The sequence below is a fragment of the Pinus tabuliformis genome, chromosome 1_1, assembly GCF_031772625.1.
Source record: "Pinus tabuliformis cultivar Carrire ecotype Pingquan chromosome 1_1, CPIR1, whole genome shotgun sequence".
Taxonomy (NCBI): Eukaryota; Viridiplantae; Streptophyta; class Pinopsida; order Pinales; family Pinaceae; genus Pinus; species Pinus tabuliformis.
This window is the reverse complement of record NC_142297.1, coordinates 412,273,357-412,290,814: the sequence shown is the minus strand read 5'-3', so window position 1 is coordinate 412,290,814 and position 17,458 is coordinate 412,273,357. Positions and strand designations below refer to the sequence as shown.

General features: G+C 41.0%; 1 protein-coding gene across 1 annotated transcript in view; it reads right to left on the bottom strand.

Moving 5' to 3' along the window:
- The window catches only part of LOC149213439 (uncharacterized protein At5g49945-like), a 44,607-nt gene extending 27,451 nt beyond the window's left edge, over positions 1–17,156 (bottom strand). The window contains exon 1 of the mRNA XM_089392000.1: positions 16,062–17,156. Coding sequence (XP_089248126.1) covers positions 16,062–17,111 — 1,050 coding nt within the window. The 5' untranslated portion in view covers positions 17,112–17,156. The remainder of the gene's footprint in view (positions 1–16,061) is intronic.
- Between the last annotated feature and the right edge of the window lie 302 nt (positions 17,157–17,458).

Here is a 17,458-nt window from a genome sequence, read left to right as displayed (position 1 = left end):
GTGTTGACTGCGAAACAAATATTCGGTCTAATATTGACCAGACGCATCAATGAACTGATCAACTGACAATACAAAGTGGGATCCACCAACTCGGAATCATTATCATGCAGCTTCTTCTAGTTGGTGATCATAGGAGTAGCCATAGGCCTACAACCATCCATACGGAATCTCCTCAAGATATCTCTTGCATACCTTCCCTAGCCCACAAAGATGTGCTCATCCTCCTGCCAAACCTCCAACCCCAAAAGTAATGCACCAACCCCATATTAGTCATATAAAACTCTAAAGCAAGATCTCTCTTGTAGCGTTGGATGAGATTATCCTCCCCTGTAATAAACAAGTCACCCACATAAAGTACCAGAATGAGTGGATCGTCACCTACCAGGATAAAGTATAGGTTCAGATCTGCATCACTCTTCTAGAAACCCATTTGTTGCAGGCAGGCATCTATCCTCTCGTACCATGCCCCTGGTGCCTACTTCAGTCCATACAAGGCTTTCTTCAGCCTACATACATGAGACTCCCTCCCATGCAACTCAAAGCCCTCAAACTGCTTAATATACACCTCCTCCTATATGACACCATTGAGAAAGGCAGTCTTCACATCCATCTGGTGGATCATCCAACCCATCTCAATTGTTATAGATATCACTGCTCTAATGGAAGTATAACAAGCAATCGGTGCAAAGGTCTCCTCATAGTCAACTCCCTCTACCTGTGAGACTGTCGCGCCACAAACCAAGCTTTGAACTTCTCAACGCTGCAGTCTACAGCATGTTTGGCCTTGTAGAGCCACCTGGAAGTCACAATTGACTTCCCATCAGGACGTGGCACTACCTCCCAAACATCATTCTTCATGATAGAGGCATACTCCTCCACCATGGCATCCCTCCATATCTATTGTCTAGTGGCCTCCTCAAAACTAGTTGGCTCTGTCTCCACAACATCTGCCACAAAGCCACCCAACCTCTCTGGCGATTTACTCTCCCTCGTTGACCACTTGGGTCTCCCCACTGCCTCCTGAGACTCCTTCGAGGTCTCCCGAAGCCATCTTGGCTTCCTCTTCCCTGTAGTAGTCTCCTGTGGTGGTATGGGAAAATCCTCAACTGGCGCCTCTCCTCCTGGCAAGGAAGGCTCTGAAATAACCAAGGGAGACCCTGAGCTCTGAGATATTATGCCTAATGAACTTGTCGCCCCTGAAGAAGGTGAACCTCCTGACTCCGATGTACCACCTGATACCCCTAAAACCTGTGGTGTGCCCCCCTGCTGAGGAGCCTATTGCTCTACCTAATCAACCTCCCGAGACCTCCTCAAGACAATCTTCCTCTGTGTAGGAAGATATATGCAGTAGGCTCTGCTACTCTAGTTGTAACACATTAGAATACCCCTCTCTGCAGTGGGTTCCAACTCCGTCTTCTTCTCCTTAGGGACGTGTGAATATGTAAGGCAACCAAATATCATGATGTGCCCAACTTCTAGTTTCTTGTCGATATACACCTACTCAGGAGTCTTGCTCCCCAAGACTCTGTGCGAGCTCCTATTCTACCACATAAACAACAGTGTTACACGCCTCGGCCCAAAAGAATAAAGGTAAACTTTGATCATGCAACATGGCTCTAGCTACACCCACAATGGTCATGTTCTTCCTCTCTACCACCCCATTCTGTTGAGGGTTGTAAGGCACAATTAGCTTCCTCTTGATGCCAACACTCCCACAAAAATCTCTCATCTCTGCTGAAGTGTACTCACCCCCATTGTCTCATCACAACACCCCTGATTTGCCTCCTTGTTTGGTTCTCCAAAAGAGCCTTAAACTCTTGGAATCTTCGTAAGACCTCATCCTTGGTCTTCACGAAGTAAATTCGAGTCCTCTTGGAGTGGTCATCAATGAATGTCACATAATACTCATATCCACTCAATGAAACATGTGACATAAGACCACATACGTCAAAAGGAATCAAGTCAAGGACACTTGTAACTCTGTTGTCACTGCTCTAGAAAGGTGTGTTGGTGTACTTTCCCAAAGCACACCCCCTGCATACATCATGATGCTCTATGCTGAAGTCAGGCAACCCTGTAACCATCTTCCTCAAAATCCTGCAAGCTCCATGATGCAAAGTGGTTCATCCTCCTGTGCCATAGCTCACATAACTCACTGCTATTGGTCTGCGCTACCATAGCTCTAAGAGATTGAAACATGAGTTTGTATAGTCTCCCACTGCAAGCTCTAATCACACGAGCAGACTCAATACTAAATCCCCTAGGATATATCAACATATGTCCCCTCCAAAACAGTACCTCATACCCCCTGTCCCACAAGCTAGAACATAAAGAACATCTGTCACCTTCAAAGGAGGTGATGACTCCTTCTGAAATGAAACTGTCCCCATACCTGCCACCTTGACTTTGGAGTTGTCGCCAAGCACAACCTCCAAGTCAATGTCATCCTCCAAAAGGCTCGTGAAGTGCTCTCTAACTCTGGTCATATGGCAGGATGCTCCACTGTCTATGAACCATGCACGAGAAGATGTGACATGAGTGGCTAAACTCACCACCAAAGCACACTCTGAATCAAACATAACCGCAAAATCATCCACATCTGTTGAAGCTGCAACTCCTTGTTTCTTCTTACCCTTCTTGTTGGGACACTGAACAGCATAGTGACCCATCTTCCCACAAGCAAAGCATTTCACTTTGCTCATGTCCTTCTCCTTAGCCTTTTGCTTCCCCTTCTCTTGCTTTGCTCCACTAAAAGACCCCTTCTTGATCTTCTTACCCTTCTTGCCCTTTGCTGCAAGAGCAACATTCTCCTCTTCACCTCCCCCACCCCTCTTGATCTCCTCTAGGATGAAATCATCCCACATCCTCCTCCAACCAGGAAAGTGCTCTCTGGCCACCAATTCGTGGATAAAACCATCCCACTTCTCGATGAACCCATCTAAGGTGATCCTAACCAATTGCTCCTATAAAACAGCCTCGCCAACAGGAGCTAACTCATCCTTCACCTGTGATACTCTAGCGAGGAAAGATGTCACACTGTCAATCTTGGTCATCTTGGTGTTGCGTAGTTTTTGTCTCAACACCATCTTCTTGTTCTCATTAGAACTCTGGTGCAAAGAGACAAAGGATTCCCACATTTAATATGCATATCTCATATCTGAAACATGAGGGAATAAATGGTCCTTGATGGCATCTAGAAGGACCTTCGTTGCCTTCACATTCTTCTTGTTGAACTCTACCAACCGAGTTGGATCAGTGGGTGCTTGCACAGCTGCTTCAACAACATCCCACACTTCCACCTCCTCCAGTGAAAGCATAATCCTCTACTTCCATGGCCCAAAGTTTCCAACCCCCATCAATTTGTCCTCTACTCTTAACCCAATAGCCATGACCCCACAACCAACAAAATGAATCAAATCTAGAAGCTAGAACCTTCCTCCCTCTGAACTGCTGAAGTCTTTGGGTTTTTGGCAAAGTTTCAAAGGTATGCTTCATTATTTGAAGACTTTAGTAACTTGTTGCCCTCTTTATCAACTCCCTGAAATTAAATATTTAAGCCTCAACTTGGCTCAACTCGACTCCAATACCACGTAGAAAAATTATGATATGCACCCTTAAGCCAATTTACAAGTTTGCATATGTGTGTTTAGGCCCAACCCACATGTTTTGTCATGTTGAATAAATTTCCGTGTGCATTAATTGTAAACATTCAAAGAGTAATTCTACTATTCTTAACTTTCCTATCAACTGAAAATTAACACAATTTTTGCAAGCATGCACGCATGTGAGAGTCAGTGAGACACATATTTTTGGTCAAGGTGACCCCGAAAAAACCCCACAGCCTCTTGGGGGAAATCGATCTTCAAAGGAGGATTTTATTGCTCGAGGAAATTTGTATAAGAACATAAAATAATCACAAGTACTTATCTCCCTAGCAACTAAAGCATTAAATGCAAATCTGGAAATTTGTGCCCGCTCCAATTTTTTTTTCAGATTTTCATAAAATCTCTTGCCCAAAATTTTTTGCACTTTCTCACAACTCAACTGAAATTTGTGGCTAGAATTCTACCTCGAAATTTGCGCCAAAAGTTGCTTCAATTTCGGCGCTGAAGGTGACTATTATACCTCAACTTTCGTGCTAGGAGACTCCTCCAAATTTGTGTTGCTTAGTCTAAATACATAAAATAATCACAATACTTATCTCCCTTAGCAACTGAAGCATAAAATGCAAATCTGGAAATTTGTGCCCACTAAATTTTTTCTTCAGATTTTCACAAAATCTCTTGACCATAATTTTTTGCACTTTCTCATAGCTCAACTCGAAATTTGCGACTACAATTCTACCTCTACATTTGTACCAAAAGTTGCCTCAATTTCTGCACTGAAGGTGACTGCTATACCTCAATTTTTGTGCCAGGAGATTCCTCAAAATTTGTGTTGTCTGTAGCAGCAAACTCAAACTTCTGCCTCGAATTTTAGGCCAGGGCAGTGTTGGAACAACCCTCAAAATTCATGCCCAGGTGCCTCGAAAATCATGTTGTTGCCCTTGATTTTTGTGTTGTTGTTTGCCTCAAAAATTGTGCTATTGTTTTCCCTCCTCGAAAATCATGCCCTAGCCCAGCTCTCCTCCTTGGAATTCGTGCCCTCCTTTCTCCGCTGCAAACTCTCCTTGAAGTTTTCTTCTCCTCTTCTTTTCATGCTCTCTCAAGTGTGAAGTGAAGAATGAGCCTCCCTTTCCCTCTTTTGTCTCCTTGGAAAAGGTTGAATCTCTAAACCTAGGATCCAATGGATGAAATTAATCTCCAAATCTCAAGATGTGTGGTTGAGATTAACTCTCTCAATTGATCCCCCTCACACATTGAACCCGTTACTTAAAAGCCTCCTAGTATCATTTTCAAGTTGTGTATCTTTTTTTATTTTTCTCACAAAGTGATTTTTCAACTCAATTTAATATTTAAAAAGTACAGTTTGTACTTTACACAAAGCCACTTTAAAAAGTACAAGTGAATTTAATATTAGAAAAAGTACATGGTACAACACTTTTAAGTAACTTTTCCACCTATGACATTAATATAACTCATAAATGTTACCAAGACAAAAGTAATTAATGTGTTTACTAGACTAAAAGGAATAATGCCTAGTAACATCTCTCCTTGGTAGTATTTCCAACAACGATTTGCGCGAGGATAGTACTAAGCTAAGCTAAATTCAGGCTGCATTTATGGATAGTACTGCTCACGAGCCGCACATGTGACGGCTATGGGAGACTCAAGTTGTGTCATGTGTGGATGCAGTTTGGATTTCTCGGGCAGCCAAATTTCTCGGTTTTGCTGCTGTAAAAAATTGACTCTGTGTGGCCCATTACCCCTATAAGGGAGCCCTTATTTATTCCAAGAAATTAAAGTGAATGATAAATTGGAGCATTTATAATTTCTGCTACGTGGTTGATTTTTCTTCTAGTGCTCATGTTGTTAATTTTATTGTTAAAATGCCAGTGTGTTTATATTCAACAATTTCAAAAGAAGAAAAATACCAAATTAACTAAATTTCTGGGTTATTAAAAAAAATTGCTTGGTGAGGGGCGAGCCTTGAGGGGAACAGCAACTCGGAGATTGGAACCCTAGCCTCTGCAACTGTCATTTTGTGTTGTCAGTTCCTCTTTCTTTCTGGTTTGTTGTGCTGCCAACAAACGGTGTCCTCTCTTACGCGCCTCCATCGTGTTGTCATTGCGTTTTCATGGGAGGTTTTGGCATTGGGGGCCGAGGGCTCAAAGGCTGGATCCCTAGCCTTCGCGACCCTCCTTTTAATGTTGTTGGTTCCTCTTCTTCCAGGTTTGTAGTGCTGCCTCAGAACAATGTTTCCGATGTGACTCTTTCACGTTGCCGCTTTGTTTTGGCGTGGGTTGGTTCATCAGCTGTTACGTCTGTCCGCTTCTGCCAGTTGTGGTTGTTGCTTCTGTTATTCGGCTTCCTCTTCCATGGTTTGCTCTGTGTATTGGGCTTTTTGCTAGTGTTTGGCTAGGGTCATGGGCCCTTTTCTGTACATTTGGGTTCGGCCCTTCTGGGTTCAGTCGATTAAATGTTTGGTTCCTTTTTGGGATTTTGTTCGTGGGCCTCTGCGCCAGGCCCGTGCCTCATTATGTTTGTATTGAGGGTTTCAGCAATGTTGTATGGATTTTTTGTGTGGACCTCTGAGGTTTCTCTGTTAAGGGACTGTATATTGGTGCTTTGAGCTGGGTTTTTGTTGGCCATGCGGCTATCTTTTGAATGCACTTCAACATATACAAAATGTAATTTTGTTCTCAGCAATAAAATTACGGTTTTTTTCCTTGGAATAAAAAATTGCTTGGGATATAAATCAGATTTGGTATTCAGAAATTAACATGGGAGTCAAAGGAACCATGTCCATGGGACATTGGCTCAAGTAATGTGATACAAAACATAAGTCATTGGTAGGACTTCAGCTGGATGATCCAAAGGAAACACATACATGATTTATTTATTGTTTTCTGTTATATGCAGTTATTTCAGCTCTGATGGGATATAAATTAGATTTGGTATTCTGAAATTAACATGAGAGCCAAAGGAACCATGTCGATGGGACAATGGGACATTGGTTCACGTAATGCAATACAAAACATAAGTCAGTGGTAGGGCTTCAGATGGATGATCCAAAGGAAACACATACGTGATCTATTTATTGTTTTCTGTTATATGCAGTCATTTCAGCTCTGATATGTATGTTTTGTTTCTCTATCAGACTTGTGTATTTTTACTTATGTAATGCCATGTGGGCTGGATTTTTTGTCATGCTGACACAGGATACTACTTTGGTTTTTTTATTTTGTAATTGTAAATCTCTCAATCTGTCAGAGAGATTCAGTGGGTATCAGTGACAGTTCTTGTTTTTACAGCATGCCAAGAGCACATGCAGTTGTAATTTTATTTATTTTAATAAAATTACAGTTTTTCTTCGGAATATTCAAAAAAAAAACATGGGTCATTGGAAGCAAAACAAGCACAGAGACACCAATTACATATGCCTATGTTAAGCTAGAGCATTGTTTCTACCAAACTTGAGTACATGAAGGTATTTTAGCTGCATTAGCCAAGTTAGAGATCTGTTCCTAAAATTGGCAACTAGGGCCAACTTCCGCTTTATGACAGCTCATATGATGGAGATGATTATTGCATTGGATTCCTCTTTCCGAAAGGTACAACTTTGATATAAAGATCATCTCATTATGACAAACAGAAATGGAATTTTGAATTTATTCTCTCATGGACAAATTGTCAAGGTCGACCTTAGTCAAATGTCGACCTTAGTCAAATGTAGACTCATGAAGCCCAATGGATGTGTCTCCTCACCCTCAACGAATTGTATAAATAGGAGTGACCCTTCTCTCATTTGGACATCACTCATCTCATCACATCATCTTCTCTCTCCTCTCTTGATTGGTTTGTACAACTTGGAGGCTCTCTTCTTTGCACGTGTGGAAGGAAGGCAAATTTCTGGACTGGTTTTGGAGGCTGAAAATTTCAGAGATTGGGGAGCGTTGACTTGGGCAGTTTGACCATGCGTTGACTTCTATTTTGAGGGCAAAATTTCGAACTTTGCAGGCCGCATTCTTTGGCATGAAATTCGAGGTGATTGAGGACTGTTTGACCATGTTGACTACAGTGTTGACTTTTGATTTGACAGCAAATTACAGAAGACTTTGACTGAATTGACTGAGCTTGTTTTAGGTTGACATTGACCCTCTTTGGAAGTCACATTCTTCTGCTGTTGACCGAACTAATTGGAGGATGTTTTGGGGCAGCTTTGACCACCGTTGACTTTCTGGTTAGGTCTGCATTGACTGTTGATTTGGCAGATCTATTTTGGGCATGTGTTTCTGATATTTGTACTCTCTCTCTCTCCTGAACTATTGAAGAATAATAAAAAGATTTAATCAAAGGGTTTCCCCACATTGGGGTTTGTCCCTAGTATCCGCCACATCTTGTGTCCTCTTGTCTTGGCTTATCTTTTGCATATCATTTTATGTTCTATCTGCATTTACTTTCAATGTCTATAAGTGCTACTGAAGATAATTGTAAATTTCCATTGTGCTAACAAGGATCATTGAAGTAACTTGTGCTAAAGAATAGAACATACCATTGTTATCTAAAATTAACACAATATCAAAGCTAGGGTGAACTTTGAAGGAAAAGCCCAAGCAAAAGTGAAGCAAAGCAATCACTATGGGAAGTTGTTAGACAAGGACTTGGATCTAGTCCCAATGATGGCAACATCTTTCTTCAAATCCGAGAACAAGCTTAAGAACAAATCTGACTATCATGCATGGAAGATGACTTTGGTCTTGACTTTGGAAGAGAATAATGCCATGGAATATGTCAAAGGAAGAATACCATAGCCTCCTTCAAATGCATCCGTTGCTGCACAAACCAAGTACAAGAAAGGGGAGGTAAAAGCTAAGAAGATTATTATTGATTCCACTCATAAGCCTTTTTGGTTGCCTATATTTCTGATTTGGAAACATCTAAGGAAAAGTATGAAAAGTTGATTGGGATGTTCAAAGTAAACAATGCAAATCAAATTCTCTTTCTCAAGAACAAGTTGAAATATATCAACTTGGATAGAAGAGAATCCATCCAATCCTACTTCATGAGGATTACCGAGATCAAGAATGATCTCCTATATATTGGTGAAGTCACTAGTGACCGGGAGCTCTCTCTTATTGCACTTGGGGGGGCTTACAAGAGATTGGGATGTGTTCAACACTACCATTCTCAACAATGACAGAATTCCGAGAATTGATGAACTATTGGCCAAATGCACTCAAGAAGAAATAAGGATGATGGAAAGAGACAAGCCCTCAAATGGAAACAATCCTACCGCCTTCTCTACTCATTCTAAGAGAAGGAACAATGTTGATCCAAGGAATCAAGGTCAAGGGTTCAAGCCGGGATCAAAAAAGGAAGAAAAGGAAGTTGCTTCAATTGTAACAGGTTTGGCCACTTCGCTAGAGAGTGTCCTCACAAGAAGGATACTCCAAGAGAGGATGACAATAATAACAACTTCTTCAAGGGCGATGTGTTAAAATTGACAACTAGGGCCAAACTCCATGTGGGGGTCATATTATTTATGGTTGTTGATATTTTTCTTGGATCCCTCTCATCAAGAGGTGTAGGATTGATCTAAAAATCATTCGATTCCAATAAGTATTCATGGAGTTATGAATTTATTTGTGTTATAAGACAATTCGTCAAGGTCGATCAGCAACCAAATAAACCCCACATGTGCTCAACGTTTTAGTATGTGTAAAAGGAGATGACTTGAGAGTCATTTCTCACACACAATTCTATCTTGATTTCTCTCCACTTGTCTTGGGTTTTAATGGAAAAGAAATCTAGGAGTGGAAGCCCTAAACGTTGGAGGAAAGAACAATACGGGAGTTGCTCTAGAGGAGATGCCCTAGCCCTAGACGCTGTCAAAAAAGAGGTCAAAAACGTTGTCAAGGAAGCATGCCCTAGCTGCAGTTTTGGAGGAATCTTATCACAGCAAAGGGAGGCCCTAACGTTGTCCAAAAGGTAGCCCTAAGCACTGTCAAAAGGCAGCCCTAAACATTGTCTAAAGGCAACCCTAACACAGTCTAAAGGCAGCCCTAACGCTAACCTACAGTTTACTAGATGCAAGCCTAATACAGCTAAAAAGGTGGGTTGTAGGTGACCCTCAAAACAGGGATAGCATGAGAGTTTGAGGACTCAAACATGCCCAAGAAAGCAATGCTAAAAATGGGGCAACTGGGCAATGCTAAAAATGGGGCAACTGGGCTACATGGTGTTGCTAAGACACATGGGATAGCAGCAGGTATGGCAAGGCTAAGGGGACAGCAGCAAGGTATAGCGTGACTGTTAGGGACAACAGCTACACCTTATATCTAAGCAGCAGTGGCAAGGGACAGTTGTATAGTAAATGGGACAACAAAGGAATGCTAAGGCAAGCATGGCAAGCATGGTGCTGCAAGCACATGAGACATGCTGTGTGTCAACATGGTTCAGCATACCACTTGGGACAGCTGTGTGGCAACATGATCAGCTTCAGAACAATGATGGGACAACAGCATGTTGGGACAGAACTATGATGGGACAGCAATGACATTGTGCAACAGTGGCACAATGGGATGGTAGCAACAACAAGGTGCATGGTGCAGCTAGGTGCAGCAATAGTACTTGGGACAACAATGATGCTTGGTGTAGCAAGTACATGGTACAGTCATGATTGGTGAAGCATGATGAGATGCAACATAGTGATGATAGGTGCAACATGATGACAAGATTCAACACAATGATAGGTGAAGGAGTCACCTTGGAGAATCAATTGAGGCAACATGTCTTCAACTGATCTCACGTATCATCTTCTTAGAGATGATCTATGCTCTTATCTAGATAAGTCAAAATGTTGACTTCTGTTGTAAATGTACTCTCTCTCTCTCTCTCTCTCTCTCTCTCTCTCTCTCTGCCTACTGAACTATTGAAGAACATAAGAAGAATTGATCAAAGGTTTCCCCACATTGGAGTTTGTCCCTGCCTAGCGCCACATCTTTTGTCCTCTTGTCTTGGCTTATCTTCTGCGATTTATGTTTATGTTCTATCTGCAGTTTACTTTAATGCTGATGTTATTGCTAATCTAGAAAAGATATTGAACTAACTCTGAAAATTGAAATAAATTGCTCTAAGCATAGAACATACCTAAAATTAACAAGAATCAAACAGGAAAGAAGATCAAAATATTGAGGATCAAATATGAGTCAAATGAATTCAAAGACTATTATAAAGAAGTTGGCATTAAGAGAGAGACCACTACCACATTTACTCCTGAACAAAATGGTGTTGTTGAAAGGAAGAACCATACTATCATAAAATCCACCCATGTTATGCTTCATGATCAAGGTCTTCCGAAGTTCTCATGGGGAGAAGCTGCCAACACCGTTGGGTAAGTCCAAAATCGATGCCCACATCAATCTTCAAACTTCAAGACACCTAAAGAAGTTTTTACCGATAAGAAACCTGATGTTTCTCATTTTAGAATTTTTGGTTGTCTCATATATTTTCATGTGCCGAAAGAGAAAAGAAACAAACTAGACGCATCTGGGAAGAAAGAAACATTTGTGGGCTATAATGAAACTTCGAAGGCATATAGAATCTATGTGCCTAGTCAAAGGGAAGTATAATTAAATCATGATGTCACTTTCGATGAAGACTCTGCTCTTAGAAATATCTAAGATGATGATGTTGATGCAGAAAAGCAAGATGAACCTCCATCCGATGAACCGATGCCCAATGTTGAAGGTCCGATGGATCCCATTGATCCACCTCCTAGTGAGCCCTCTACTTCAAAAAAAGACCTTTGCGGCTCAAAGATGCTAAGAAACATATTGCACCAAGGGGGTCATTTCGTAAAAGCAAGAAGCCGAATAGGTTTCAAGGGTATTTAGCTGCCATGAGTACCATTGTACAATCTAAGACTTGTACATTCATAGAAGTCATGAATTAACAGGTTTGGAAGGATGCATAAACGAGGAATATGTTGAAATTTGGTACCGGAGGACAGGTGGTTCCCTAAGGCTTTGATCTTTGGCCTAGGGAAAAGTGTCCAAAAGAATTTAATTTTTCTCCTAAAGTAACTTTATAATTTTATAAAGTTAAATCTAATTTAAAAGTGACTTTAAGTGATAAAGTTACTAAGTCTAATTTTAAAGTAACTTTTATAAAGTAAATGAAAAATTAGAAAGGAAAAGTGACTTTGGAAATAAATGACTAAGTGGGTCTTTATTAAAGTGGGGTGAATTATAAAATAGAAAGTGAGATTTAAATGAGCATTTAATCTCAGTCATTGATCTAAATCTATTTCAGCCATTGGATTTAGAGATCACCCAAAAGTCACTTAGATCACCCAAAAGTCACTTGGAGTTATATTAAAGGAGGAAAAGGAGGAAAAGGTCATTCATTCTTTCATGAGCAGATTAGGAGAAGGAGAGCAAGAGAGCAAGAGAGATTTCTGAGCAGGGAAGAGAAGGAGACAACAGCTTGGCACACATTCCAAGGCAGCAGTTGAGCAGATTTGTACAGCTGATTCAGCACATAATGAAAGGCAGATTTTTGCACAAAAATCAAGGAGCAGTTTGCTAATTTTTCTGCACACAAAACGGAGGCCATACAGCATTTATTGTTGTCCTGTTTGCTGTAATTTCCAGATTGCTGTGAGGCACGGGAAAGGAGATAAGTTGTAAATTTGCTTGTTGATTTTTTGCTGAATAATTCTCACTGTAAAAAGGCAATTTTCAAAAATAAAGAAGAGCTCTCAAACTGGTTTTCCCCAAGAGTTGTAGGGGGTTTTTCCAGGGTCAAGTTGACCAAAAATATCAGTGTTTTAATGTGTTTTAATGGCTGTTTTTGATTGCTGATTTTTAATTCTGCAATTTCCAGCATTCTGAAAAATTTCCAAAATTTGTGTTTTCAGCAATATTTATTTTTTCAGTCTGTTAAATGTATGGTTATGGGAATGGGCATTTAACTTCATGGGAGAAATAAGGAGAAACTGAAAATCGGGGTGGGAAAACAGAAATTTTTACAGAATATGAGTCGATCATGAAGAATGATGTCTGGGATGTGGTTCCTAGACCTAAGTACAAGTCAGTGGTCATTTCGAAATGGCTCTACAAAATCAAACATGGAGTTGATGAGAGTGTTGAGAAATTCAAGGCCAGATTTGTAGCTTAAGGCTTCTCTCAAAAGGAAGGAGTAGACTATGATGAGATATTTGCACTAGTTGCCCGATATACCACCATCCATTCGATCATCGCCCTTGCTGCCTCGCAAGGATGGAACCTACATCAAATGGATGTCAAAACTGCTTTCTTGCATGATTCGCTTAAGGAGGAAGTATATGTGAAACAACCCGAGGGATTCGAGGTTCAAGATCATGAGACACATGTATGCAAGTTGAAGAAAGCCCTTTATGGGAAGCAAGCCCCTAGGGCTTGGTATGAGAGGATCGATAGCTATCTTATGAAGCTGGGATTTACAAAAAGTAATGCTGACTCGAACCTATACTTCAAGGTTGAAAAGGACAGACATCTCATTTTGGTCCTTTATGTGGATGATCTCTTTCTAACAGATGATGACCCTCTCATTCATCAATGCAAAAGGGAGTTGGCTTTCGAGTTCGAAATGAAGGACCTAGGACTAATGCATTATTTCCTAGGGTTGGAGGTCTAGCAGACTAGCAAAGCCATGGGAGATTTTCCTTTCACAAGGAAAATACAATGTGAAGCTACTTGAGAGATGTGGGATGGTGGATTGCAAGTCTGTGACTACTCCGATGGAACTCAACTTTAAGAAGCTATGTGGAAGTGTTGTTGGACCCGAATTGGCAAACCTACCAAGTATCGTCAACTTGTGGGAGCCCTAATGTTTTTGGTCAACTCCCATCCTGACATATGCTTCGTTGTGAACACATTAAGTCATTGCTAAAGGACCACTTCGTTGAAAATCAAGATTCCTTGGCTGTTGTTGTGGAAAATTGGGACAAGAGTGGAGTTTAGCGTACGCAATAAGGCACAAAGTTAATTCAGCTAGATGATTGGCAAGAGGACAACTCACTCAAATGATGATTCAGCCATATCAAGAATCGCCAATGAATGAGGAGGCATTGGCCACCAACGAAGCAAAGCAACCTTCCATTGCTAATATAGCGGCCAGCACCATGTCTGAGACAAGGATGATAAGCTCACCTTCCTCAGAACTTTCTCAAAAGCACTTGGGTGATTTTGAAAAGCATGAAGTCCTAGATTTCAATCTCATAAAGGAAAAGGCAATGTCAACCAAAATCAATTTTATGATGGAAAAACATGCAGGAGATTTGGCCTTCTCTTCAAAAGAAAGAGAAACAACAAATGAAGATGACAGCATACTACCACTCAGTCCTTCTCCTGGTGGTTTGCAGAAGAACAACAATGAAGAAAGTTCAAATACTCAGTCTGCAACAAAACATAAGAAGTAGCAAGCCAATAAGTGGTAGTAACAAGTAAAAGAACAAGAATAAATGGTTCGCATCAACCAAAACATCCCTCATTTGTTATTGTTGCAGGAATAAAGGCCACAAATCTGCCCACTGCTGCTATTATGAAGTATGTTCCTTTTGTGAGAAGAAAGGCCATCTTGAGGCATTTTGTTGGAAGAAACAAGGCACATTCCATAAGCCCAAATGTTTTCAGGGGAAGAATGGCAAGAAGACTTCCCCAATACAGTAGCGAATTCAGAGGCACATGGAGAAAAAGAGGATGCCAAGCAATCAACGTAGCACCAAAATAAATGGGCATTAAGAAGCCAAGTGTCGGAGGCTTCACTGAGAAATTCATCCCAATAACCGCACAAAAAAGAGAAGATTGTGGAGAGACAAGAGTAAAAGGAATGAAAATCTCCAGTTATTCCAACCCAAGGAGCACAAAACCCTCTGAGGAGTTACATCAGCACAAGAGGAAAGCTTCACTTGACTTCCAATTGACTTGATGATAAAGAATGAAATCCATTGAATTTACAGTGACTAAGAAAATACCATAATTCAACTTGGCTTCCATTGGCTACCAAGACAAACCATCTCCAAGTCTAAAAATGGAAAAGACTTGCACATTGAAGATGGGAATGGATGTGTATGTCTGTGTATTATATATATATATATATATATATATATATATATATAAATTTACACAGGCAAAAAAAGGGAACAAGGTAGCAACAAGGCAGCTAACAAGTTAGGTTTAAGGTTTGCCCAAAAAGCCATCCAAAATAGTTGATAGAATTCCTCAAATAAAGATTATATTACCATCATGGTGAGAATAAAATGAATGGTATCTGTTCAAATGAAAAAGCCTACCAATTGTGATCCTACATAAGTAGTTGTGGCTAAACAGGAGAGATTTGCACCTGAATTGCTATCAGAATTACATCAAAGAAATATGTCCTCCATGTTAAAGATTGAACTAGGTATTTGGAGAAATTTCAAACCAGCAGGGTTTAATATATGAATGCATAATTATATGTATGGTGTCTAAACCATTGAAACTTGAGAGGCATGCCGTTTGATGGGGTGGAATGGGTCAAGGGATTCATGATGAAAACGGGGTTTATGAAGGTGTATTATCTTAACTTCTTTATGTGGATCCCACAGTCCAGATATTGTGTTCTTGATCTATAATGTTTTTATATTATTCTATTATTTTCTAATTCCTCCCTTCATTACAAGACCTAAGTGATATGATCAGCCAAGCTTGTACAAACAAACCTTGAAAATATAACAATTTGAAAGCATCAGTCGTGTTATCACACAAAATCAGTTAAAATACTACAACTTGTTTTCCCTTTGCCGCTGTTTTTTTCTTCGTAGGGAGATGTAATAGACACTCCCTTGGGATGTAGAACAAGTTGGTATATCTTGCATTTTCAAGTCCATGTAATAGCAATAATTGAAAATATAACAATTTGCAAGCATCAGTGTTATCACATAAAATCAGTTAAAAATACTACAACTTGTTTTCCCTTTGCCGCTGGTTTTTTTTCTTAGTAGGGAAATGTAATAGGCACTCCCTTGGGATGTAGAACAAGTTGGTACATGTTGCATTTTCAAGACCATGTAATACCTACTTTTGTTGCTTAGAAGCACCTGTGTGCTCCGTGGGTTCCCCCTTGTGATTTGTTGTTTTTGCGTTGCCTTTGTAATTGGAAGCTTAGTATATCAAAGTGGCATATCCCTTGTTGAAGCGTTTGATTCAAATTAATATGATTATATATATCATCTGTAAGATATTAATATCCTGTAAGATATTAATATCCTCTCTGATGAGAATGTAGATGCCTAGTACGTATGGAGTTCCATCTGATACCTGATCTTCACCAGCTCAAAATCAAATTAAAAACTCAAAATCAAATTAAAAACTCTCATAACCCAGCACAAAACAAACAAACAAGCAAAAAACCAACAAGGGACGCTTTTTCCAATACCTGATCAAGCACGGTATCCGTGACCAAATCCAACGCCACCTCCCGCGACTCGGCAATTGCAACGAGCTCCTCGCTGAGCCACTTCCGATTCGAAGGCGGCGTAAGCAAGCTGGCATACTGTTGGAGATCCCTGGTATCCTTGTGCATACTCTTGGCAGCCTTCTTCCTGGCCAGCGCAAATACGACAGCATCCATACCATCCTCATTCATATAAACCTCGATATTGACCTCATCCTTACAAGGCACTATAGAATTATACATCCTCGAGATCAGATCATGCCTGCTCTGAAGCTCCATGGTCGCCAACAAGCCCTGGCAATATCGGCGCCCGCTGGCATAAAACTTGAAGACATTCTGTCCTTCTTTCAGCAGCAGGGGAGTATCGTTTCCGTCCCCGGTACCTAATAGACTAAAATTTTTCTCAAAGATCCCGTCCTTCGTTGCAAATTGCGCCGCCCAGGCTAGGGCGATCTGCTCGTTTTGCCGTCGGCCCAGGAAGTAATTGACAGCAAAGGCGATCAGGAAAGTGACGCAGAAGAACTCTATGTAGTAAGACTGAGGGCCTGCGGGGGCCAGATTTTTGGGTTTCTTGGAACCCTTATTAGCTTCAGGGGTTTCCGATGGGTTAGTGTTTATGGGCGGGCTTGGTTCGAAGGGAGGCAAACCTTCAAATTCGTCTTCGTCCCAATAGTCGCTGTGGGATTTAATGGCGGATTTGGGGGTTTCAGTAGGGTTTGGGATTTCTGAGGATTTCGAATGTTTGATTTCTTCTTCTGGGGGACCTCGGTCGGTCTCGAACCCTGATTGAGTGACGACGGGAGGGGGGACGATAACCGGGTAGACGGAAGAGGCCTCGTCTTCGAGTTCGTCGGAATCTTCTCCAAAACCTTCGAATTCAGCAGGGCCGGCCATAGCGGACGAGCGAGCAAGCTCTTGACCGAGCAGAGCTATAGCGGAGACCAGTGCCAGGTACCACCACAGGCGATCGAGTCGCGGAAAGAGCACAGCCATGGTCGTTGGTACGAGTCCTACGAGCCCTCTCTTCGCCATCGTTGAAATGGAGAAATAACCGGACAGACATGATCACGAACAAGAAAGCGCATATATATGAGCCCCTGTCCACGTGTCCCGTGGTCATGTCGAAGCAGTTGGGTGATAAAAGTTAGGCGAGTACTTACGGAAAACGAAATCCCAACCATTCGTCCCGTGTCATGGTAAGGAGCTACCGTTATTATCGATATTACATGGGTAATAGCTACCATCCAAAGCTGGTTAATTAAGCTTCATGCATTTATTTTGTTAGGTACGCCTCACTTAGTTAGATGGATTGGATGAACTATGCATTAGTTGGCAATGTGAAAATTGAGTGTTTTGCTGACATTATTAAGTGCAACAAT